Raw genomic sequence first — 26,013 nt, 5'->3', positions numbered from 1 at the left:
TTACTTTCACTTTCACTGTAACTGCCAATGTCATTCTCTCTGTCACTGTCCTGGTCTCTGTCACTGTCAATGTTACTGTCATTGTCCCAGTCTCTTTTCATGGTCACTGTTACTGTCCTTGTCACTACCCCGGTCACTGTCTCTGTCAGTGTTACTATCATAGTCTTTTTAACGATCACTGTCACTGACCTCTGGGAAGATCGAAGGGACCTCTGCTCGCAGGGTAAAGAGCTGTGTGTTCAATGAAATATGGGATTGTGCAGAAATCCTGTCGAATAATTTTTTATTCATTTAATCAATTATCTTTCCTTTTGAAGAATGGACCTTTCTAAATCCCTGATATTAACATGTGCAAGTCGAAAGCTGTTGTGGTTCCGCATGCAGCAATAAGTTGGGTCAAGATTTTTTGGTTGGGTACATTTACCAACGGGGCTCAGCTGATGCTCCAGGGGAGTCAATTCTAACAGCTTTCTTTTCGACATATCACTGAGCAGATGATTGCTGCATTTTGGCTAAATGAAGGGGGGGGGGGGTTCATTTCAGCTAATTGTCAATTTTTTTATCACGCTGATAAATAATGGCATGTCAGAAAAAACTGCGTGAGTGCAATTCCTTTCATCAACATAAAGAAAGTCATGTAATTTTTTTCAAGAGCTAATTTCAGAGTCTTTGTGCTTTACCAAAAGTGACGGACTCTCATCCCGCTTCAAAAATTACGACATGCGTTCTCAGATTTAACTTCTAAATATCAGTTATAATATTGCGAGATCAAGGACTACACAGGTTCAAGCCGTCTGAAGAGAGTCACGCATTTTTGCGAAATTGTACCATCATTTAGACTTGGAGAAAGTTAATTCTAGAGAAAGCTAATTCTGATTGTACAGTTTGGCAACCGCTGCAAGATCTCTGTTTCTTTATTCCTTTATCTTTCACAGAATTTAGAGTTGATACAAAGATCTACATTTCTTGGTGCCTAATAGAAAACGGGAAAATAAAGCCCGAAGTCTAGCAATTTGACAAACCGAATATGCTGGTAAGAGAGAATACAAAACAGAAAAAAAAAAAAAAACAAAGCCAAACTCTGCCCGTCACATTTCGAATTTTTGCGGTTCAGCCGAATTGAAACGTTATGATTTTCAGACACAGGTTAGTGCAAACTATAAGTACTGAAGCTTTTCAGAAAAGGTAGAAGTCATTAAAACAGAGTGTTTTGATCAATTTTATCAATTTTTATGCTCTTAGCATTACTTATGTGATTTATAATGGTAATTGAACTGAGTAGAGTGCAATTTGGGCTGAAATCATACGTGTGATTTGGAATCACAAGTATAATTTCAGACCAAAATTGCACGACACGAGGTTCAATTACCACTTTATTACATCCATTTTGAAATTGCCCAAATACAGGACTTGGTCAATTCAAATATTTTACTGATGCAGTACTGAGCCGGTTTTAATTTTAAATAAAAAGCGGAACCGCAAAACGCTTTTACAGCTTATTTTGTATGCAAAACACAAAGACTTTGACGTCATGCGTCAAAAACTCAGTCAAGTGTAAAATGATGCAATTTAGAGCAAATAAATGGTGCGATTTGGGAATAAATCGCAGCAGTTAGAGCCAATCAGATTACAGGGACCAACAGTGATTTCAAAATGGATGTAATAAATCAATATATCATTGTCCTACGTTTTTGTCAACTTCCATAAATTTTCGGTTAGTTAAGAGGTCGATCGAAGAAATTCTAATATAATAATCGCCTTACATTTCAAAGAGAGAATGAAAGCAAAAGATGGAATATTGACGAAAATGATTCGACGGTTGTGGTGATGGTGTCCACATTTCGAGAAAAAAAGGAATTATGAGGTTAATTCTGGATTCAGCGCATTAGTTTTCTTTTATCGATACTATTGGAAAGTCAAAATTTACCTATTACAGAATAAATGATAAGAGAGTAAAGTTATAATTCTTGGTCGAATGTGCTTCCTGTTTTGCATTGAGAGGTCAAAACTACAGGAATCACAAGTCATCTCAGAAACGCAGAGAGGTTCTTTTCAGTCGCGTAAAAAAACCCTATGGCGTATGTCTCACAATGCAAGTTTAATCAAGGTTGGTCGGGATTACCTCCATATTCTAACCTAATGAAAAAGTGAACGTCTTCTCGATGTTTTAAGCAGCTAAGAAAAACAGATTTTGTTTTTTGATTACGTAGGTTTAAACCCAAAAGATTTGACGAAAACATCAATCTTTTAGCGGCTCTGTACTTAGGTGTTTATCGATTGTGCCAGTAAAAGTAGTATATTATGCTACTAACAGTGCCCGATTTATTCCAGATTATGCTCAAAATCATGCTCGGTTTTAAAAATTATGCTACTTTTTCTTAATGTATGCTTAAAAATAAAAAACACAAAACTAGTCCAAAAACCAAAATCATATATTTCTTATTGATAAAGCATCATGTTTTCTTTATCTTGGTTACACACGTGCTCTGATAAAACTCAACGAACTACTGCACTTCATTCTAACCGCCCCCCTGTTAGCTCAATTGGTTAGAGCGCCGGATTGTGTTGTGCGAAAGGTCGAGGGTTCAAGCCCTGGCCGGACCAACACTCATGGTCTTAAAACAACTGAGGAGAATTTGCTACCTTTCTGTAATATCAAGAAATGGAAAGAGATTCTAGTCTTCTCGGATAAGGACGAATAAACCGTAGGCCCCGTTTCCTGTAGGGTAGGAGACGTCAATTTCCCACGCACGAGATTACTGTGTGGTGGATGTCCTCCCCTGGGGTAGAATTGGGTACAATGTTGTTTAGTGTTGTAAGAATGGCCCTGAAAAGCCCCATGGGGGAGTGGTCAATTAACGTTGGTACTTATGTATGTGTATGTAAGGCGCCAATTACTTCTTTTTTGTCTAGACTTTTCGTCACTTTGCGGTGACTTCATGTGTCAAAATGTACGATGTTAGCGGGAACTGAGACCGACGCAATAGAGAGATTTAGCAATGCATTTACGTGCAACGTGAACGGCAAGAGCGACCACGTGACCTTGTTTTTCCCGCCATTTTTTCACGTTTGCCGGTTGTGCTTTGACGTTTCTACGTAAAAGTAACCTGTTTCGCGTTTGCCGTGTACGTAAGATTTTCTTCACTTTTTCCCTCACAGAGTAGAAGTTAGTTGCCGGAAATAGGGCACCAAAACTATTCTTTCTAAGTCATACAAGGGCGTGTTCAAATCCACCATGACGTGAGCTCACGTGAAGCTAAAGCAACAAGTTTCACACTCTTTTACGGGAAACGCGAAAGGGTAAGCTGACATTTGCCGTTTCACGTAAACGCGGAGCTAAATCTCTCTACTCTTTACTTCTTGTGTGCCCAGTCCTCTAGACGACCAACGACGCAGCATTGCGGTATCCTTCTTCCCCTCCCCCAGACGAATGAAAATAGACTGAGCCATGGACAGAACTTGAAAGTGATCAATCTTAGAGACCAAGGAAATCAGGACTGAGGTAATGTTCTCCTCAAAAAGTAAATGTTACAAACGCAGTGTGCAGTTCCAGTCTCTAGTTCGCTTGTTTAATTATGTCAGCACATCAAGCAACATTGTCTCAAAGCACCTGTTTGAGCTGACTCTCGTCATCAATGGGCTAACACTTTATGCACGCAAACAATGTTGAAAAACACGTCAAACACTTACAGTGCGCGGGCAGCCGTTCAAGAATTTCAACTTGAAATTCTTGAATTTGTTTGGATTGTTTCTCGACTTGAACTCGTATTTTACTGTTTGATCTCTACTCTCAGATTCTAAATCATTTGCATTGCGTTTGTTTGCCGCGAATCATCAAAACAGTTCTGTGGTGAGGAAAAAAAACAATTTTTTTGGAACGAGCATTTAATCACTTCACGTTTTTCATTTCATTTTAACAGATATTGTTCAGCGACACTCATGAGAAGACACATGGGGCTTACACTGTAAGTATCTCGGAGAGCTCCATACAATTCCTTATAATAAAATTATGAGGAATTGTATGGAGCTTTTTTAGCATTAGTCGAGGCGCGGTGGGAGTTGTCACATATGATCCTTCCAAGAATCATATGTGAAAACACCTGCCGCGCCACGACTAACGCTAAACAAGCTCCATACAATTCCTCATAATAAAATTGTAAGGAATTGTATGAAGCTCTCTGGGATACTTACAGTGCAAGCCACGTGTGTCTTCTCATGTTAAAGAAATAATGATTTTACTTTATAGTCCAAGACACATTACTTCACTCAAACCCTTGCATTAGGGTAAATTCTTCGTTTGGCCTTATTTACAAATTTAGCTTTTTGTGTAAAGACCCCAAACAGGAGGCGAAGTTCTTTTCTAATGTTAATGATCATCGACTTGAAACCAACAGTTTTTATCATAGTTAATCGAGGAGAATGGTTATGAGTACCGGCGAATGGTTATGAGTACCGAGTACCCCTCGATTAACTATGTTTTTATCGCAACCATAGCTACCAAACAGTACTAAAAGAAAACACTTTGGCTCAATAACAGTTGGGCGCTAAAGAACGGTGGATCTTGCAAGGTAAGAGATGATCTTACTTGGTACACACGTAAATAACGGAACTTTTATTCTCTAAGATTTGATCTCTATCTACCCTTACCAACAATGTTTCTGCGTGATAATAATCATCAATAAGGCGGTTTGCCTTACTTCCAAACTTTAGACATGTCAAACTTTTGGCGTGAAAACAACTAGAGGTACTCTGTAACAAACAAGGTCTTTTTAGTTCCCTATTATGGGTTTACTTCTTGAAACGTTACTCGGTTATTTCAGCCTGAGGATGTTTAAAACTTTCAAGAAGTTGTCCAATGAATGCCTTGGAAGCCATATACGATAGTTCATGCCTTAGGTAAAGAGAATAATACATGGTTGTGTGTCTTTTTTCTCAAGAGTGACTGATGAAAACAACATTAAGAACAAGTTTGCGATGAAGACAACATTAAGAACTTTGCCTCAGGGTTTGACTCTTTGACTCTAGGTTGAGTATATAAGCTACCTAAAACTGGATCTTCCTCAATTACTGTCAGGTGGCTGAGGGGTTGTGACTCGACACTTTTCATGTGACCGTACTAGCATAAATTTCCCAGATATATCGAGACATAGGAGAGAAGGCGGTCCTACATGTTGCTTCGCGAGCTTAGGAAATTTCAGTAGCTTTTGAGTACCTGTTTCGAGGAGAGCTTCTGTTTCTTGAAACTTAACAGCTTATTAGAGCTAATTAATTCATTGTGACGTAAATGAGTGCGAGGGAGGATAAAATGACAAATTATCAAGGACTTTAAGAGCGAAAGTTATTTTCATATTATCGACTTAGTGGGAAGGCCAATTGGAAAAATATTTCGCACAATATCATGAAATACGATAGAAGGTGGTATTAGCTTATCAGCTACAATGTGATATTTAAAGACATAAAAAAAGAAATATTCCTTTATTCATTTCTTCCAGTTAGAACATGAGACTCACAATCAATCAAATAACGCGACTTAATTAATAATTTCTGGATTATCCAAAGTTATAATCCAAATTAAGAATTCGTATTTTGAAAACGAACAGTGCAAGTGCAGGGCGGACGGCTTTTGCAGGATCTGCTTGTGCCAACCTGTGTGGCCCTACACACTGATTATCATTTTAAGTAGGATTGCGTGAGCGGGACTGACCGTATATCAAATATATTTTTATCACCATATTTTGCAAATATTGCAAAACGTCAATTATTGATTCTTCGATAATATTTCACAGGATGTTTTTCACCTAATGTTCTTAAGAAATTGTTCATAATGTTGTTGTCTTAAACGCACTCAATTGACTCTTATTATGAAGGAATTGAATTTAATGTTGTTTTGCAAATTGTTGAGAGAAATTCTTCTGACACCGATGGAATCGTAGTCCCCAAATCCAAAGTTTTTCTATCAAGCAAAACGAAATTGAAGACTTCGAAAACGTTTCACTCGCAAACATCAAAACGCGTGCCCTCGTATGTTATCTGTAGCAATAATTTCATTGGGTGAGGACTGACGGTTACTAACTTTGTTAATAACCCATTTTCAATACAAACAGGTCGGTTTCTTTTACTTAATCCATTACTGAATACTCCGCGAAATTTGTGGCACACTGAAAGCATCAACGCTTGGGGTCTAGATCTGTTGTGTTCAGGAGGCATGAAAGTTTCAGCGTTTTTTAGACTGCATCGATGACTTACTTGACGTTTGGTAAAGGTGAGTGCAAACTGCGAATCATTTTCTATCCCTAGATCCAAATATCATAGGTGTGATATTATCCTAAATCACTGTTTGCTTCTATTTCGTGATTCTTAACAGTTCATGTCCTGAACTTATGACATTCTATGTACACATGGTGTTATGGCAAAATTTAAAACCTGAACTTTACAAGCAGGATTCATTAAGGAAAGAACTTCCTGTTAACACGTTTTGTAGACATTGAATGGCATTTAACGAAGGCGTATGGCGATGAATTGCTTCATTCAAATCGATTTCATTCTTTATGCTCAACTCGCATCAGCATGGCACTGATAACTAACAAAAACATTTTGTCATTTTCAGCAGACGAGAATTACATAATTTGCATGAAAAAAAAAATTACCTGCTCTTAGCCAACTTAGCGAAGTTCTTTCTATAGAAGATGACCATTTTTCGCTTTTAAATATTTGTTAAAAAAATTAGGAAGCCTGCCTCTTTCAGGAGTTTTTAGCCATTCTGTGCAATTGAAAATATTGAATATCACCCTGGATTTGTTTGTTTAAAAAGTTCTCGAACCTGAAATAAATCTGCCACGTGTTGCCAAACAAGATTTTTTCTTCGGCTCAAATTAGCGTGAATTTCCTTTATTTCATGATGACTGTTCAAAAGAAAAGAGTCACAGGGGATCTCTTCAGTTATGTATTCTTTTGATAGACACTCATTGATGAAGCACCTGTTTACTTGTAGAAAATATTAAAGACCGTCCCTGGTCAAAGTTTGTTACTTCGTACTCGAAATAGTTTTATCCATCACTATGTCCATAAAGCAATGATGTAATATTGTTTTTCTCTTAATTATATATTTTTGTCTTTTTAATTAGTTCTTCTTAGCCATGTATTTTTTGTAGTATATATTTTATTGTAAATCAAACGTAATTCAGCCTGTGGCTGCAAGGTTTTTGATAATAAACTATCTATCTATATCTATCTATCTAAAGGACTGCAGAGAATAAACAAAAGCTCTATTTTTGAGGGAACTTGCCAACTACTCTAAATTAGTTCATAGCAGTGATGACGGCGACAAAAAAATACAAGCAGCAATTAACTCCATTATTACGAATTTCGCTGAGTGTTTTGTTTGATAGTCTCAGCTAAAACCGCGGGGGTCTCTTTTACTGCCAAATCAAGACACGAAAAACTTTCCTTCAAGGCTCCATATCTCGCAAAAACTTAAATTCGACAATTTTGTTTGTTTTAATGATGTTATCGTTTTGTGGAAAAATGGGGAAGCAGGTCACGTCTTTGAACTAAACAACTCCACACATAAAATATGACAGTGACTTGACAACTGATACCTTTTTTTTAACCATCGTGGCTCGAAGGTTAGTTCAAAAGAGCGGCCGTCCAAACAAAAGTGACTCAGAGGTCAAAAAACGCCATTCCTTGTCACGCAATTGGAAGTGAAAAATAAAAAATGCGCCCGTGGAAAAGACAACAGGCCGCTTTGGGATGTTACTAAAAGTGGTAACGGGGAACGGGGAACGGAGAACGGGTGTACAGCGGTAACCCACCTGAGAATTCAAAATGGCGGAGTAAACGATGTTTACAAACACTGATTTTATCGCTAGGTCGCCGCTTGCAGCGAAATTAGACGACTTGCTTTTATTTAACTATTGCCCAGGCGAAGCCATGAAGCCTAGTATTCCGAGGCGAGAATTCGAAGTCAACGTTTTTGCAATGACTGCCACCATTTGTTCTGAAGTCTCTCTTTGTTTTTCCTTCCTGAAATCTGCATCGTTTGGCAGAGTTTAGGTATGTTGATTGTTTGCATTGCCCAACAGCATTTTTGCATTTTTAGCAAGGAGGTAATATCTTAGGTTAACAGAAATGAGCTAGGAAACGTAATAACCAGCCTAGTTACTAAAATTACTACATGCAGATATCTGCTTACCTTACCGCAAAATAACATCAGGAACATATCTTTGTATCGACCCATAAACTTCCATGTAAACAATAGAGAAATCAAACATTGACAGAACTTTTAATAACATTTAACTTAACAGGAAAACATGAGTTATGTCTTCAAGAATGTAGGTGTATGAATTCACATTCATGCTAATGCTTACAATAATATTTACACTGCATTGATCATATTCAAGAGAAAGTGATTCCCATAATGGGCGTGAAAGTCATTCAGCTGTTTGCTTTACAACATTATTGACATTTACGTATGATGCACGATCCTCGCAATAAGCACTGTATCTGATTATTGACATTGCTAGGTTGTAACGGTGAATATACGAAGAAATGTCGCGAGCTTGTAGTTCTGAGTTGATTGTTCAAATTTTGTGCATCAATTGTAAGATACTCACCTCTCCGAGAATTTGATTTCTATGCAACCTGCAATGTGTGCCAGACAAAAACTAAATTTATGAGGCACTCAAGATTTCAAAGTAAAATCCTTCAATAAAACCTACACTTACCGTCCATGCTTTTTGCTCCGACGATCGCGTTCGAAGAGCACGTACTACTAGTTGCCAGACCCTTTTAGTTTCCTTTACTCCGCCATTTTGAATTCTCAGACGGGTTACCGCTGTACACCCGTTCCCCGTTCCCCATTCCCCGTTCCCCGTTCCCCGTTCCCCGCTCCCCGTTCCCCGTTCCCCGTTCCCCGCTCCCCGTTCCCCGTTCCCCGTTCCCCGTTCCCCGTTCCCCGTTCCCCGTTCCCCGTTCCCCGTTCCCCGTTCCCCGTTCCCCGTTCTCCGTTCTCCGTTCCTCTTTCCCCGTTCACCGTTACAGTTCTAGTAACATCCGCCTCTTTGGGAGGGAAATATCGTTACCAATCTGAATAAAAGTTAACTTTGATCAATATTTGTCGTTTCTGCAGCTCAGGGTACCTGAGATTTAAAATTTTAGCGGTTATTTTCGAAACAAAACAAGCCAAAATGCAACATCGTGTAGTTCGAAGTGGCCCAGGACGAATGCAAACCGTAAAATAAATATGCTTGCCATATTTAAACTTTGATTTGAGTATTGTTTATACATTTGTACTTACCATGCATCAGCGCCAAACATTGATTGTGTTTTGGCTGCCGTGAACTGCCCTCCGCTGTCTCGAAATGTTCAATAAGGATTGCGAAGGAAGGAACCACGAGTTCTGGGACACAATTGCAAGAGCACGCGTCTTTATCGCAAACACTGACACTTTTCCTTTTTATTATCCAATTGTGCCCTGTAGAGTACAAATAACGCGCGAGACGAGTACAAATATCACGCGATATTTGTACTCCAGAAATATCCGCGAAATTCGCCCGTTCTAAAATAACAATTTGGTGTGTTGGATAATAAATCTCATATTAGACGTTTTTTTGTGTAGTATCACTGAGTATTTTTACTCGTTGTTTGTATTTTAAATACGGCACAACTCGTAAAAATACTCAGCGATACTACACAACAAAACGTCTAATAAGATATACATATTCCTCTGAGTTACTTTTGTTTGGGGTCCTAAAATTTCGTAGTTTGAGTAGCCCAAAAATTTTAATGGAGTTATTTGAAGAAGAAACCTTGTTCTTTCGCTGGATTAACTTGATATAACCCCATGCCATATACCAAGGTGCGATTTTACCCTCTCAATTTTGCCATTTTTTTGTCCGCAAAAATGAGCGAAATATTGGAAAAAAAAAACAAAAGTTCCCCAAAAATTTAGAGTGCAACGGAATCGAACAAAGAACACTTCAGACTGTTTGCAAATACGTGTTCTTTTCATTGGGAAAATATTTGGTCACATTTACTGTTTATTTGATTTTCAAGCGACGTTCAAATAATGGTTGTCTAAACCTCGTGAAGCTGACGGTGAGAAAGCCACGAAACCGATTTTGCCGCCGTTCGCGAAAAATAAAAAAGCAATTGAACTCAAACTATATTGACCTATATTCTGGCAAAGTTTGGGGATTTTCGATTTCTTCATATTGCACACTTCCGGGCTATATTTACGGACGGCCGCTCTGTTTGGGCCGACTAGCGACCGAAAGAACGAGTTGCGAACTGGTATCGATTAGGTCACGTGGCTCAGTAGCACATGGTTGTGGTTTAAGTGTAGATTCGTGTCGAGGACCGTAAATGCTATGCTCGTTGCAGTTTTGTTTTTTTCCTACCGTTGATTGCACAGAAAATGTAAGTATCAGGTTTATAATTTCCTTCTACCCCGATCAGTTGTTAATTCAAGTTTTCTTTCGTTCAGTTTTTACCGTAGGCGTAGATAATTTCACAAATGGTGGAAATGTTTGTACTTAGAGGTTGTCGGGCCCGAGGTTGTCAACAATCACGAGATGATCTTTATTAAAGCGTTTATATTATTCTACAACTACGCGTCAGAAAATCTCTCTGCAAATTGTCCCCCGCTCTTCAAGATTAGAAATTACGAATATGCATGTTGCTTTGGGATAACAGATTAGCCATAACTGACATTTTGAAAAATGTTTTGCTCTTCCTATCCCGGAGGTAATTTGTTGATCCATTCAATTTGTGGATCTTTCTTTGGTTAGTTCTATTTTCCCCTCCTTCAGAACGCGTGTTATAAGTATTCCCAGAGCAGGAATAACGCAACTTGTCAGTCTGGTTTCACCCTCAAGGGATGTCGATGCTTGTGTTCTTCTGGATTCCAAGAAGAACACCGTGAAACTGGTAATTGTTCTTTAATGCTTCAAACGGTAAGAGCAGTTTGTAATAATTAGAAAATAGTCCCTTGAGAGAACGCGAGCTCACTGGTAATGAATAGTGAGTAGAGATTATTCCACGGAAAGTGCGCAACCACTTTCCCGCGATCATCTTTCACGATCATTTGCTCTATTGTGGTTATTCCATTCCCGTTTCCTTGTATGTTTTGTTTTTAAGAGACCAAAACTGTCCCTTTTAATTGATATATTTTCAACGTTCAGGGGTACACACGCACTGATTTTCACACATCAACATTTACGTGGTCACTAAAAAAAAAAGAAAAAAACAGAAAATTAGACAAATGGCCAGTCACGATTTCTTTAGAAATAGATCATTTTGGCCAATCAGGGCGCGGGAATGTGTCTAAGTTATGTTATAAAATTGAATTATATTTTTTACGCACTCAACACAGCATGAAAATCTGCGTAAAGTTCGTTAAGTAACTTTACGCCAGTTTTATTATGCTCGTAAAGACGGTTTTAAGGTAGATTTACGTAATCGGAAGTAAAGCTTTCGTCAGGGTAACTTAAATCTAAAGTGCCAGATTTACGTTCAATGTAAAATTTGCGTTAAGTTAGACTTTACTAGACCGGAATTGGAGTTGTTGTGAAGCTAGCGAAAATGTGTCTAGACACATTAATGCTGGTTTACATTTTGCCTTAAGGTTGTGATAAGCCATACATTTCGCAAAACGCGTAAAGCTTTCGTTGAAGAAGCGCAAATGGCGTATGGCTTATGGGACCAATCGGTTTTTACATGTTATCTAATCTAAGATGTGGGCCAAAGAAAAACCTGAATAGATCCAGGACTCGGAAAAACGAATGAAATAGTACCGTAACTTAAATATTTCTATTTCTCAAAACATTTTCCCATCAAGCCATTGCAGACTGTACTCTGTCTTCTATAAGGGTACACGTATTTTGCGCTGTAAATGATAGGTCAAGAGTGCAGATAGAACGGCGATTTTCAATGAAACAATTTATTTGGCAAATTTATTACTACTTTTGCAACTATTTAGGCGGTAAGGCATGTGGCAATGAGTTGGATAGAAACCTCTACAGCGCGCGATAAGACTCAAAGCGATACAAGGGAGAAGTGTCATGATAGTAATATAATTAGATGTTTAAACGAGGATTGCGTCACAGGAACTGGTTTTCTTTGAAACCCTAAAATAACGTAAACATAGGCACGAAAGTGGAAAAGAATATGGATAGTCACACTTTTGGGTTCCTTGTTGTGCAGCCTTAAAATTATTGGTCGATGCTGTTAACTATCTATGACTACGATTTGCTGTTCAAGATCCTCATCGTTAGTAGAAGCAGATGCCCACATTTCTCCATGCGACTCACGATCCTGATCAGGATATGGCTTTGGTCTTTTCGCCCCATGTTCCAAACGCTCAGCGTCAGTCAGTTTTTGGTTATCCAGCGTACGCTATGCAAATCGTAATAAGCCTTGCGATGTTTCCAGAATGCTGCCCTAGATAAATATTCATCGCAATATCCACACAACAGTCTACTTTGTTTTCGCAAACGGGAGGACGTCTTTGCAGCGTAAGAAATGATCGAGTGTTAAATTTTTCACTTGCATGGGAGCATGTTTTTATGACAAATATACGAGATCGTGAACACAGTACATTGATCGATTGACTATCACCATTCCGTACAAATAATTTTTAGAACTAGCTTTAAAAGTGGGCAACCGGTTAATCAGCTTTGCTTTAATGTTTCCTTAAATTATGTAAAATAAAGCTCATTTTCTTAACCTGAGCAGTCGAGAGAGCTGCTTCATACAAGAATAAAGTTGACTTTACTTCAAGAGTATATTGGCATTAAGACACTTACTATATTTACTCGTATACGTAAAGCTGGTGTAAATCTCTACTTAACACCAAGTTTACGCTTTGCGCAGTTAAAGGCCTCTTGAAGAATTCTCTTTACTCTAGCTTTACGACAGACCCCAAAGGCTGCGTAAAGCGTGCCTTTACGAAATGTAAATGTGGTGCAAAGCCGTGTGAAGCAAAACTTAATAGCAGCTTTACGCTAACATTGCGCCCACTTAAATTTTTCTTTTCATGCTGTGTGCGTTTAAGACAATGACATTGTGACTTGAAATTCTTAAGAACACTAGGTGAAAAACACCCCATTAGACTTATAAGTTTTATAGGGTGTTTTTCACCTAGCGTTCTTAAGAAATTGTGTACAATGTTATTGTGTTAAACGCTCTCAATCGACTCTGATTGTAAAATTAAAGGAAATGAATTTAATGTTGTTTTGCAAATTGTTAAAAGAAATTCCTCCGATAGAATCGTAGTCCCCAAATCCAAGGTTTTTCTGTCTAGCAGAACGGAAAACTTCGAAAACGTTCCACTCGCGAACATCAAAACGCGTGCCCACGTATGTTATCTGTATCGATAATTACATTGTATCAATACTGACAGCTAGCTAACATTCCGTTTTCAATACAAACAGGTCGGTTTCTATTACTTAATCCATTACTGAATGCAGTTGGTTGACTCAAAATTTGTGGTACACTGGAAGCATCAATATTGAGGACTGTTGTTTTCAGGAGGCATGGACTTTTCTGCGATTTTCATATTCGCGGTATGGACTGCTTTGATAGCTCACTTGACGTTTGGTAAAGGTGAGTGGCAAACTGTGAATCATTTTCCCTAGATTCCTATTTCACTGGTGTGATGTTATTTTGCATCATTTGGATTTTTCTATTTCGCTGATTCTTAACAGTTCATGCACTGAGCTGATGTCATTATATGTACACGTCGTGTTGTTACGACAAAATTTTAAATCTAAACTCCAAAAACATGATTCGTCAAGGAAAGAACCTCATGTTAACTTGTTTTGTAGACATTAAATGGCATTTAACAAAGGGATGTTATTATTATGGACATTTGCAGAAGCATCTAGCTACAAAATAAAATAGGAAATAATAAAACGAATTGCTTCATTGAAACCGATTTCAATCTCTCTGCTCAACTTGCATTAACATGGCACTGATAACTATCAAAAACATTTTGTTGTTTGTAGCAGATGGGAATTCGATAATTTGTGTTTCTGGTTTTAGACATTTTATTTGTCAAGAAAAATATGGTTGCTTTTCTTTATCACAATTTTTTAGCCATTCTGTGCAATTAAAAAAAAACCGATTTAACCCAAAATCCTTTCAAGAATTAGTTTTGAAGTGGAGGCTTTAAAACATGCCAACGAAGAAATTGGTGGAATATGAGGATCCTTTGCCTTGCCGCAGAGGTCTCGTGCAATTTTCCAATTTTTATTTCTTCCAACAATCTTTTTACTGGAATGGTACACTAAACTGCAATATACCCCATTCTTTTGTTTAAACCTCTGATCAGTATTTTTCAAAAACAGAAAAACGATGTGAGTGGATTTTTTTTTTAACCTGCCAAAAAAAAAGGACTAATGAATAAAAAAAATGTAATAGATAACTGATTTGTGTGAAGAAAGCAATTGCCTGAAGTGATGTGATGAATCCATAATACAGATTGCAAACTACAAATATTTCACCTTTGTTTGTTTTAAAATTTATCGAACCTGAATATAAATCAGCTACGTGATGCCATGCAAGAATGGTTTCTCCCGGCTTAAATTAGCGGGAATTTCTCCTTTTCACGATCACTGTTCAAAGGAAAGAGCTACAGGGGACCTCTTCGGTTATGAGAAAATGCAATAACAATTAACTCCAGTTTGTATTAAGAATTTCGCTGAGTGTCTAATGTGTTCGCCTTCTCTATCAATATAAAAGTCTCAGCGAAAATCATGGGGATTCTTTGATTGCCAAATCGAATCATGAAAACGTTTCTTTCAAGGCTTCATACCTCGGAAACACAAAACTTCGAAATCTTAGGTAGTTCTGAATGATGCAACTGTTTTGTAAAAAAACGACCCAGCAACTTTACAAAAAAGTTGTAAAATGCATTTAACGAATCATCGTTCTACTCCTAATGCATATTGGTTTCACTTCGTTCTCGGTGTATTTGACGCCTTCGTTTTCTGAGATCCCTAAAGTTTTGCTATACGCGGTGGAAAGGTATGCCTTACGACAATATTTCAATCTGTTTGTTTTAGAGCGAGAGCGCGCAATGCTCTTTCCAGATTACTACTTTTTGGCTGAAAGACGTTTGGTATACCATACAATCGAAACTAGAAAAGTCAAGAGCTTGGACGACTGTGAGCTTTATTGTTACTTGGAAGACAACTGTGTCAGTCTGAACTTCAAAAATGATCCAGAGAATATTGGAGCAGGTCACATTTGTGAATTAAACAACGCCACACATCTGAAATATGAGGGTGACTTAACAACTGACGCCTTCTTTTATTATCGTGGCTCGGAGGTGAGTTACGGCTAGAATTTAAGAATTTGTCACTTTGGAATAATATATAAACAATAACTGACGTTTTGAAAAAGTTTTTCTCTTTCTATCCTGAAAGTGATTCGTTCCTTCATTCAATCCGTCGATGTTTCTTTGTTATTTCAACTTTTTTCCTCTTCAGAACTCGTGTGATAAGTATTCTCAGTGCAGGAATAATGCAACTTGTCAGTCTGGTTTCACTCTCAAAGGATATCGATGCTTGTGTTCTTCTGGATTCCAGGGAGAACTTTGTGAAAATGGTAATTGTTCTTTGCTTAAAAAGACATCAATTTCACTCTAATTTCGCCGGATGGTGGCGACTCCTGTTTCTTTATTCTTATTCTGATTACAGACTTACATAATTGAGAATTGTTATTACAAAAATACATGATTAAAATGGTTTGCCTCGCAAATAGCTAAGAAGCTAGTCGCGGCGGGGCAAAACAAGAACGTGATTAAAATAACAAGTTATGGAAGAAGAATAATAAATAAGGGAAACCTATGTTAAAAGAAAAAAACGTTGCAGATTGCAATTAGAGATAAATAAAACACAGAAGTTGGGAGATCAAATTAACACAGCACTTACGGACAAACAATGTATAAAGGCAAGGAGTTGTAAAAGGAAAACAGACGTAAAATGGGACCCTCAGCATGCATTTCTATGATCCTACTCTTTTCATAATCATGGAGATTTCAATATACTCATCCTCCTTTACTAATATATCAAGCAACAATTTTCGGAGATCTTTTTTGAAAGCTTTCTTTAGGAGATTGGTTATGTAGCTTGGTATCCCATTCCACAGTTTAACGCCGAGCCGAGAAAAAGAATTGTTTTGTATTTCAAGTCTAGAATATTTAACATAAAACTTGCCAGACGAAGAAGATCGTGTATTGTATGAGTGGATATTAGACGCTTTCTGAAATAAATTTAACATGTTTACTGGGGCTTTACCATTGTTGATATCGTGCATAAAGGTTGATACGGACTCATAGTAAAGAAAAGTTATTGGAAGCACGTTAGCTTCGAAAAAAAGAGGAATTGCATGGTCATGCCATTCGGCAAAATATAGTAAAAGAAGCACTCTTTTCTGAAGAATTAGTATTTTGTTAAGATAAGTCTTGCATGCCTGACCCCAGGCAGCAAGATCATAAGTTAAATAAGGATAAATTAATGACTTATAGATGTTCAGTAGTACAAGTCGGGGTACAAAATGGCGTAACTTTGCAATTAACCCGATAGTCTTACTAATTTTTGTTACAATGGAATCAATGTGATACTTCCATGAAAGATTCTGATCTTACGCACAGGTATTTTATGTACTTGAGACACAGGTATTTTATGTACTTGAGACAAGTATATTTATTGTTATCATTATTAAACATGTAAAGTTTTTGTTGGTAAGCAAGTGGCTTTTGATAGGGATGAAAAATTACAGAGTTGGATTTCTTAATGTTAAGAGTTAGTTTGTTAGCTGTCAACCAGTTATAAAGGTTTTGTAGCTCGATGTTGACTATTGTCTCAAGATCTCTCAGATTTTTGTCCGCATACAGTATGTTAGTGTCGTTTGCAAATAGGTAGAACCTAAATTTGTTCGAGCATCTGTGAATATCATTGTGGACATATAACAAGAAGAGCAACGGTCCAAGGATTGATCCCTGAATGAGGAACACCACATCCAACGACAGCTTTATCTGATATATGATGGCCTACTTGTGTTGTTTGGGTGCGATTTTTGAGATATGAGGAGAACCAATCATTAATTATTCCGCAAAAGCGTTAAATTTGTCTTGATTTCTGGTGTCCTTTAATGTGTTATTTGTTTGTAGAATCTGTATCGCGTTTTGTGCCAACGTAAGCAGTACCAACATGCGCAAAACTCAAGAATGTTTTGATAGTTTACGAACAGATCTGACCCGAGAATCACATGAAACAAAAAACATGCGTATGAGGAGTATTTTGCTTCATTCATGTGGCTCTTGGATAAAGACAAGTTTTTTTCTCTCTATCTACTTATTTATTTTCGACAGATTTTGACGGATGCAAAACAGCCTCTAGCAAATGTCACGTAAACGCTACGTGTGATAACACACACGGATCATACGTTTGCAAATGCAAACCTGGATATACTGGAGATGGAAAGAATTGTACAGGTAGAGTCTATGGTCTGAAAAATCAGTAGATACTTCAGAACTAATGAAAAGAGTTTTTCTAAGGTCTGTTTCTGTATCTGATTGTTTTTATTCCGTGGAAAGCTCTGATTTGAAATTTATAACTTAGCTGGGAAAGTCCCCAGCTAAATTTTTATTAATTTTTACTGAGATAACTTGCTTCGTCCTCTAAGAAAATCTCGCATTCCGGCAATAGGTTAACGACATCTCTAGAATGTAATCTTCGACTCGATAATGGCTTATGCTCTTCAAATATTTGTCGCAACTCTAATCGTTTTTATTTTGGTTGATAATTCCTTAGATGTCGACGAGTGTAAAGGAAACCACTCTTGTCACGAGAATGCAAACTGCACAAACACCATTGAATCACATGTCTGTGAATGCCACCCTGGATATACCGGAAATGGACGAAATTGTACAGGTGAACTTGATAGCCTTCTGGTCAGTAATGTTCAAATCTGGCACAACAGCAAAATGAAGTTATTGATGAATCCTTTTAAGATGGCTTCAATCATTGCACAATTGTGTTTAATGTGAGATAAACTAGCAACCGAGTTGGGAACCGAGTTAGAAATCGAGTTAGGAACCGAGTTAGGAATCGAGTTAATAATTAATTAATTGATCATCGATTATGATTATTGAATAAATGGGGTAATTTGAAAGAGACAACACGAGCCCTGTACTAGAAATCCCCCCTAGATTTCTCATATTCGCCGTAAAACCACACCAAGAACAACTAATTTGCATACAAGTGCTTTCTTCCTCCGTTTTGAGCACATCATAAGTCACGTGCGTTTAAAGGTAGGAGTTTCGCAGCCTAGTACCTCAGAGAGATGTCGATTGACTTTGTCTTGCCCAAGTCTAATGGCTTGAAAGAGAAACGCCATTGACAAATTGGCATACAAAGATCTGTTTACAATCGTTTTTCCATAGATCGCAACACGATCTCTGCTCGAGGTTTTTCACTGACTACTCCGCCGGCTTTTAGCCGATTGCCGTGAAATTTGAAATGCGGGAGTTCCTCTTCAAGTTCTTGGAGAAATACGAAAGCCTGACTGCTTAAATCGCCCCCGATCGCAGAACTAAGCCGTACTTATCTACCGCCATGTTTTCATTTGTCCGCCATCCTCATGACGTCAATCTGCTCCAGGTTTTTCATTGATTACTTACCCCGCTTTTTAACCGATTGGCGTGAAATTTGAAATGCCGCCGTTTCTCATCAAGCCCTAAGAGTAGTACGAAACCTAGAGTCGTCTACTTAAAATCGCGATAGACTTCTCTTGGTTGCCAAATCTGGTTTCCTGATTTTCTGCGTCATTCTCACGACGTCATGATTCATGTGATTTTTGACTTATGACCTTTAGATTTCGCCAGCGCTGACAAATGTCGATGCACTGAACGACATGTAGCCCAAGAGCTAAACCCCTATGAGAAATTGCCATCCAAACATGTCTTTACAGGCGTTTTTCCATGTTTCAGAACCTCATTTGCATACGTGATTTTGTATCCGTTTTTCAACGATTTCTCCGCTCGCTTTCAACCGAGTTGCGTGAAATTCCAAGTCCCGCCGTTTCTCATCAAGCCCTAGGAGGAGTACGAAACTTAGAGTCCTCTACTTAAAATCGCGATAGACTTCTCTTGGTGGCCAAATCTGAATTTTCCTGATTTTTTGCACCATTTTGACGACCTCAGCAACAAACTCTAACTTTGTTTCTCTAAGACTTATCTTCAAAGGTTTCCAAGAGACAAAGGCAACTAATGGGGAAAAACTCGTATTTAAAAAAAAAATTAAGGCTATGATGGCGGCGCGAGGTTTAGGACGAAGACTGGACCGAAAGACGGCGTAAAAATGGTGAAAATCAATCGTCGGAAAACCTCGGTTCCCAACTCGGTTCCTGCAACTCGGTTCCCAACTCGGTTCCCAACTCGGTTCCTAACTCGGTTTCCAACTCGTTTCCTAACTCGAAAGATAGGTATCCTCGTTTAGGCTTATCGTTTAAAAGATTTGCATTTTATCCAAATTCCAATCAACAAACCTCCCTTCCTGGAAATTCCAGCAATGCAAGTTCCTCCGGTGTCACACTTCTTACTGGAGAGCCTCAGAGAGGCAGTTAGCTATTTGAGATTGTCAGCAGTGTACTTAACATAGAAGGTGAAATCGAAAGTTCGAGATTCTTTTGGATATCAAATTCGGGGCATGTGCACGGTGGTTTATTCTGATCTGCAATTTTTACACCGTACGTGCTCCACGCTGCACGTGTTTCTGGCGGTTCGAGACCGATATTGTCGGTGTTGTTGGCGGTTCGAGACATTGTTCTCTAATCTTAACTGTCTCAGCTCGCAACGTATTTCATACTCAGGATCCCGAAGACAACAGTTTCACTGATAACTTACTGCTTGTTGCATAAGCAAATCACGAATGTATTACGTCTCATCTGAGACTTCAAACATTAATTTTGTAGAATTTGCAACTAAATACAAAGTAATAAATAAAAAATGTTTCCCTGAGAGAACAAGAGCTTACTAGTAATGAATAGTAAATAGAGATGATTCCATGGAAAGTGTTGCGGTATGTAAAATCAAAGGAAATTGTGAATAAGGCGTGGATACATTATATTTAAAAGGGTTTTTTAGATAGTTAAATTCCTTTCCACAATAACATACACTGTTACTTGTAAACATGAGCAGCCAATGGGTAACTCTAGAGATAGAGTTAAAACTACTTGGAATTACTTTGAACTGCAGGGGTGACGTTAGGTGAATAGTCACAGTTCACATTTTAGCTATCGGTCAGCACAAAATGTAGATTGCCGATCGCAGACCGGGTACGAAATGCAGACTAGGTACAAAATGCAGACTGATAAGTTAAACTGTTTTTTTTTTTGTGATGACATATCATCTTACAACTTAACAGAAAATTAGACAAATGGCCAGTCACGATTTCTTTACAGATAGATCTTTGACCAGTCAGGGTGCGGGTTGTATCCAAGTTATGTTATCAAAACTGAATCATCTTTTTCACGCACTCAAATTTATAGTTATGCGCGCATATTTAATAAGCAAAACAAAGGTAGACCGGCTTTATTTTGACTGTGCCTAACGGCACGCTCAGCATGCAATACGGTATGCGTGTCGTATGAAACGAGTGCAAAAAGGTTTCGTTGTGATGGGGCTCACGTGTGATAAGACTCGGCTCTCAGAATAGCCCTCTTGCACTTGTTGACTACGAAAAAACAAAAAAAAACCTCTTTGGAGTTAACTAGAAAACAGAATAAATAAGCACCTCATCGAAACCTAAAAACCCGGTACCAAACTGAACTTACTTATCGCTGTGTTGGGATTTATTCTCTTATTCCACCCCTGACAGCGTTCTCAACACCACTTGGTATGGATAACCAAGTGAAACTCATAAAGGATGCTCAGATCTCAGCCTCTTCAGAATGGGATGCAAACCATGCGGCAATCCAGGGAAGGCTGAACTTTTTGGCGGCTCAAGGAAAACAAGGAGGCTGGTCAGCTAAATACAATAATGTGAATCAGTGGATCCAGGTTGATCTTCTTACTGAAACAACAGTAACACAGATAGCCACTCAAGGAAGGAATGACCACAACCAATGGGTGAAAAAATACAAAGTGCAGTACAACGATGGTGGAGCGAACTTAAGCTTTTATCAAATACCAGGCCAAAACTCTCCAAAGGTACTTTTGATAAAGAATAACGATTATATGATTTATTTTACTTTCTGTGCTTTCCTTATCGGCTAGGTCTGGACTTGTAAGGTTAACAAGCTGGCAATGATACTTGATCTCTGCCAAATGTGTCATGAAATATAAAAGCAGCTTTTTCTTGGTTGCAGGAGCTGCCTAGTTTCTTAACTCTAAGTATCTGCTTCTTTGATACTGTAGAGCTTGGAGTAAAATTCAGTTATGTTTCAAAGTTTTCCATGTACCTTTGCAAATTTCCAATAAATTAAAAAATAGTTTGTGACTTTTCGAGATAATGTTCATGTTATAACATGAGGTTTGCATTCTGCTTCTGTTTGCAGGAATTCATCGCAAACCAAGACAGTAACACTGTTGTATCCCAGCAGCTCTACCCATTCATTAGGGCGCGTTACGTGAGACTTCTCCCCACCGATTGGCACAACCACATCTCGTTGAGAATGGAGCTCTACGGATGTGAACGTACACTATAGCTATAGTAACCTCGTTATCATTCATATCTTTTACACAGCTATTTTCAAATAATTGTCGTACGAAATTCGGGACTACACTGGTTTTGTCTGACTTTGCTATATGATTGGTCCAGAAAATTCGCACGGTTTCTCCACTGAACAGACTTAAAACTAAACCCAATGGCGAGAAAATATGTTTGAACTGAAACAATACGCTGATCGCTGTAATTTAGTATTTTTTTCTGAAATTAGTATATACATTTCAGCCCGTTTTAGCTTACCACTGTCAACCTTTTTTTTCCCCTCGAATGGCAATCTTTTTCTCGGCTCTGACCTAGGTAGGCATCGAGTTCCCTGGAAAAAAGTAATTGTTACCCTCTGTACCATTCGGTAAGTGTTTGACATTACCACCATGGTACGAAGCTATATTTTTCCATAAAGTTTCAATATCTGCTCCATATCTCGGCAGATAGATAGGCAGTCTGAAACATCCTACTTCGTTAAAAGTGACTCTGGAAAACCACGATCAAAAGTGCGTATACAAGCAAGCTCGAGAGCTTACATCCGCAAATTGTCAGCGGAACTGTTAAATGTGAAAAACGATCGTGACAATGGTAATTTGCTAGTCATTAGCAGCTCCTTTGTGGTCTATGTTGCAGTAGTTGTGGTCTATGTTGCAGTAGTTGTGGTCTATGTTGCAGAAGTTGTGGTCTATGTTGCAGTAGTTGTGGTCTATGTTGCAGTAGTTGTGGTCTATGTTGCAGTAGTTGTGGTCTATGTTGCAGTAGTTGTGGTCTATGTTGCAGTAGTTGTGGTCTATGTTGCAGTAGTTGTGGTCTATGTTGCAGTAGTTGTGGTCTATGTTGCAGTAGTTGTTGATGTCGTGTAAGAGAGATCAAACCAATGTGCATTTCGTTTGTCTTAAACTTTTGTTGTTGGAAATAGAAAACGTAAAAATTGCAATAGTAGCAACCGCCTCGCAGATATCTTTAGATATCTAACAATTAGAATATAAGTACAAATTAAGAGCTTAGTTTCAGTTCCAGAAACTATGTCTTTTTGGGGAAATACAGAAAAAGGTTTTACAGTTTTACCTCACAGCCCAAATGCCTGAAACTGTACTAAGTAAAGGTTCACTTAAAACTAAACCCACTTCAGTGGCTTACAGCCATGTGCAAATGGTAGACACTGAGTTGACTAATCAGAGCGCGCTTTACTTTGGTTATGTTATCATCCTCTGGCGATGCACTTGTTCACTTACATTCATTCAGTTTTTATAGTGACACTCCTTGCTGGTTAGTCGTGAAATGTTTAACATAACCAAGATGATGCAACGCTATATTTCTCCATGAAGGATAAAACAGCATGAAACAAAGTTTGGCCATGAGCCTCAGAGCTATTTAATGGCTTGATAATTTCGAAAATGTGACAAGAAAAAGAGAAAGAAAATAAAATCTAAAGCACGCAAGTCTTTTAAACAAATTTGACTACTCGATGATGTAAATTGAAATAAATGCCGGGGAAAATGTGGGGAACTCCTGCTACTAGTACTGCTTGACCCCTCACCATAGTAAATATTGTTCGTTAGACAAGATCTCCAATCATCCATTCTAACCACTATAATCCTGTTAATTATATCATTTCACTTTGTAGCTGATTCTTGCGAAAATTACAAAACCCTGAGTGACTCTGAGAGAAATAATGCAACATCGACTATTGGTCAAGGGTCTTGTGATGACTACTTCCCTGACAATAACCAATCTGAGGAATGGTATCGTTTTATAGGAGATGCTGGAACAAAAATGCCAACAACACGTGTGAATGCATACCATTGTGGTGTAGTCTGGTCGGGCTGGTTGGATGGTGCTCATCCCACAGTAGAAGACGGCGAAGTTTCCAGGATGGTCTGCTTTAGTGATCGTTCAGCTCCGAATTGCAGATACTTAATAACGATTGCTGTCAAAAACTGTGGAGCCTACTTTATCTACAAACTATTCAGGCCACCTGGTTGTAACTCACGCTACTGTGGTACAGACTGAACGCCAAACAAATAACCTAACAATTTAAGAGAATTCATAAATCAACCTATTACTTCATGTACTATAATCTCACGGTTGTGATGAAGGAGGAATGACAAGGCCTGGGCAGCCGAAAAGTATTAGGAATGCAACTGCTTGGAAAATGATCCGAAATTTTGAAATCCATGGCAAATAGCCTATTGTTCAGCTATAGAACTAGTTAGAAGTTAAAAATGATGTTCTCGAGTTATAAGAATGCGATCATGCAAAATGCTTGTTATTTAACATTAACATTTAACATTAAATTGGAACTTTGATTAGAACAATTTTGCACTGAGAAATTTTACATTTTTTCTTTTTTCTGGTAGAATATTATACAAAATTTGCGTATACTAAAATATGCAAGTAATCATTTATTCCAGTACACAGTAAGGGCCATGAAAGGCCAAAACTGATATTTAATAACAATAGAAAATGGTGGGAAATTAATTTCTCTTTCTCAGAATTATTAGACTCCTTGCCTTTAATTTACAAAAAAAGACCTGAACAAAATAAATATGGGGCAAAGTACTGGTGAGTCTATTAGCAACCTGGTAAACGATATCGAAAACAACTTGTGTTTTCGATATCGTTTACCGTTTATCGTTATTTTTCAAAGCAATTTCTCAGAATTATTAGACTCCTTGCCTTTAATTTACAAAAAAAGACCTGAACAAAATAAAAATGAGGCAAAGTACTGGTGAGTCTATTAACAGCCTGGTCAACGATATCGAAAACAACTTGTGTTTTCGATATCGTTTATCGATTATCGTTATTTTTCAAAGGAGAGTGATATGAGTAGGGACATTTTGTGGCTCTGCTTCTTGAGTGATGTAAGTATAGACAGGTATCTTGTATTTAATCTCACTGTATAGCAATAACAGTGCAATTCTTATTAAACACGAAGGCGCGCTATAAAAGGAGCCTTAGGTTCCACTGGACCATTTGTCAATCAACCGTCGTGTGATGTAGAACTCTTGGAGTCGAGTCAGCTTGAGCTACAGCTACTCCAAAGCAGTGAACAGCGGGCCCATTCCTCAAAATTGTTTTATGTCTTCATCACAATACAAGAATTTTTATTTGTACTTCCTTTCTCCAATGGAAACTGTCTTTATTTGTGGCGGTAAATTTGAGATCGAAGTAGGTGGTTCGCACGTTACCTCGTGACACCATGCTGGTGGAAGTAATCAATAGATATCTCATTAGCTCCTTTTGTTCGTCTACCAGCATTTAAATTTGACCCGCACACGTCAACGACGAGTGATAAATGAGCCTAGGTACCAGTCTTCCCAGGGAAGACTTCCTCATATGGGTGGTTTGCAACCAATCTCTAGAGACACAGGTAACAATGGTGAAAGGAACAAATGCTGGTGGACAAACAAAAGAAGCTAATGAGATATCTGCTGTTTATGTCCACCAACATGGCGGCAATGACGTAACGTGCAAACCACCTATAGCGCGCCTTCGTGTTTAAGCACACTTACCCTACATGGACAAGGTTCAGCTGAGTGTTTTAACGAAAACACCCAAAAATGTAACAGTCTGGGGACTCAACATGAACAACAAAAGAGAATAACAGCAACAAGTAAATTTCGGGCGAATGCATGAAACCACAGCCTATCGCTGTGAATATAGGTCGATCGATCGACACTGGCTTTAACCTCACATCTCAATTATTAAGAAGAAAATAGGGAAATGTTTCTTTAAAAGGCCGTTGAGTAAGAAAGAGAAACGAAAAATAAAAGTGACTGATTACTTTTGACACTTAATTGACAACTGAGTTTACAATATCAAAATTTATCTAATATTGTATATCTTTCGTGGTTTATTTGCTATAAAATTCCCCTAAGTAACTTTAGAATCACTTGTCATCTGTGACTAACCCAGGAAATAGAAAATAAAATTAAGAAAAACCTGCAAAGGGTATCTCTTGTAGTGTTGACCTTTGTTAGCGCTTGTGTTTTGTGCGAAAAATGTAATCATCAAGAGGGCGGGGAGGTGAAGTTTCCAATAAAAGAATAATGGAGGAGATCATATTTATGAACTGAGAATAGTGATGGGTACCTTTGAAAATATTTAAAGATCAAACAGCTTACTGAGCAATTCTGCTCTACATTTACCGCATTGCTGCTTTGCAAAAATGCGGAAGTACAAACTTCGGTGAGGTGTATTACAAGATAGTTTGGTTTTATGAAATGAGTTAATAATATTTGATAATGTAAAAGGTTCTTAAGTTATTAGAGCTTCAAGAAACTCTCTGCAG

At 38.1% G+C, this 26,013-nt stretch overlaps 2 protein-coding genes across 3 annotated transcripts; both read left to right on the top strand.

Moving 5' to 3' along the window:
- The first annotated feature begins 4,434 nt into the window (after window positions 1–4,434).
- On the top strand, window positions 4,435–22,786 carry LOC148738264 (EGF-like repeat and discoidin I-like domain-containing protein 3). Of its 2 annotated transcripts, XM_088748720.1 has the most exons (10): window positions 4,435–4,568; window positions 6,105–6,262; window positions 10,812–10,955; window positions 13,434–13,605; window positions 15,066–15,331; window positions 15,492–15,609; window positions 17,378–17,500; window positions 17,820–17,939; window positions 20,886–21,217; window positions 21,565–22,786. In XM_088748720.1, exons 4-10 carry the CDS (start codon window positions 13,536–13,538, stop codon window positions 21,712–21,714), a joined length of 1,179 nt encoding a protein of 392 aa, XP_088604846.1. In that variant the 5' UTR covers window positions 4,435–4,568; window positions 6,105–6,262; window positions 10,812–10,955; window positions 13,434–13,535; the 3' UTR covers window positions 21,715–22,786. The 2 variants fall into 2 exon arrangements, with proteins under 2 accessions (XP_088604846.1, XP_088604847.1); XM_088748721.1 differs by lacking the exon at window positions 10,812–10,955.
- Window positions 21,887–25,662, top strand: LOC148738263 (pancreatic secretory granule membrane major glycoprotein GP2-like). Its single transcript, XM_088749399.1, has 4 exons — window positions 21,887–21,917; window positions 22,032–22,083; window positions 22,135–22,307; window positions 23,347–25,662. The coding sequence occupies exons 1-4, from the start codon at window positions 21,887–21,889 to the stop codon at window positions 23,730–23,732; spliced, it is 642 nt and encodes a 213-aa protein (XP_088605525.1). The 3' UTR covers window positions 23,733–25,662.
- The last annotated feature ends 351 nt before the right edge of the window (window positions 25,663–26,013 follow it).

This window comes from Stylophora pistillata, chromosome 2, assembly GCF_964205215.1.
Source record: "Stylophora pistillata chromosome 2, jaStyPist1.2, whole genome shotgun sequence".
NCBI classification, from domain to species: Eukaryota; Metazoa; Cnidaria; class Anthozoa; order Scleractinia; family Pocilloporidae; genus Stylophora; species Stylophora pistillata.
Note: the sequence above shows the minus strand (reverse complement) of the source record. Positions and strands in the feature narration are given on the sequence as shown.

What these genes read in the sequence shown, in the direction of transcription:
- LOC148738264 (XM_088748721.1), top strand. Translation starts at nt 13,536, where the DNA reads ATGGACTTTTCTGCGATTTTCATATTCGCGGTATGGACTGCTTTGATA. An exon ending in TCACTTGACGTTTGGTAAAG is followed by an intron (nt 13,606 to 15,065) that starts GTGAGTGGCAAA and finishes TGTTTGTTTTAG; the next exon opens with AGCGAGAGCGCGCAATGCTC. An exon ending in AGATGGAAAGAATTGTACAG is followed by an intron (nt 17,501 to 17,819) that starts GTAGAGTCTATG and finishes ATAATTCCTTAG; the next exon opens with ATGTCGACGAGTGTAAAGGA.
- LOC148738263 (XM_088749399.1), top strand. Translation starts at nt 21,887, where the DNA reads ATGTTTGAACTGAAACAATACGCTGATCGCT. An exon ending in GAAACAATACGCTGATCGCT is followed by an intron (nt 21,918 to 22,031) that starts GTAATTTAGTAT and finishes GCTCTGACCTAG; the next exon opens with GTAGGCATCGAGTTCCCTGG. An exon ending in GTTACCCTCTGTACCATTCG is followed by an intron (nt 22,084 to 22,134) that starts GTAAGTGTTTGA and finishes TTTTCCATAAAG; the next exon opens with TTTCAATATCTGCTCCATAT.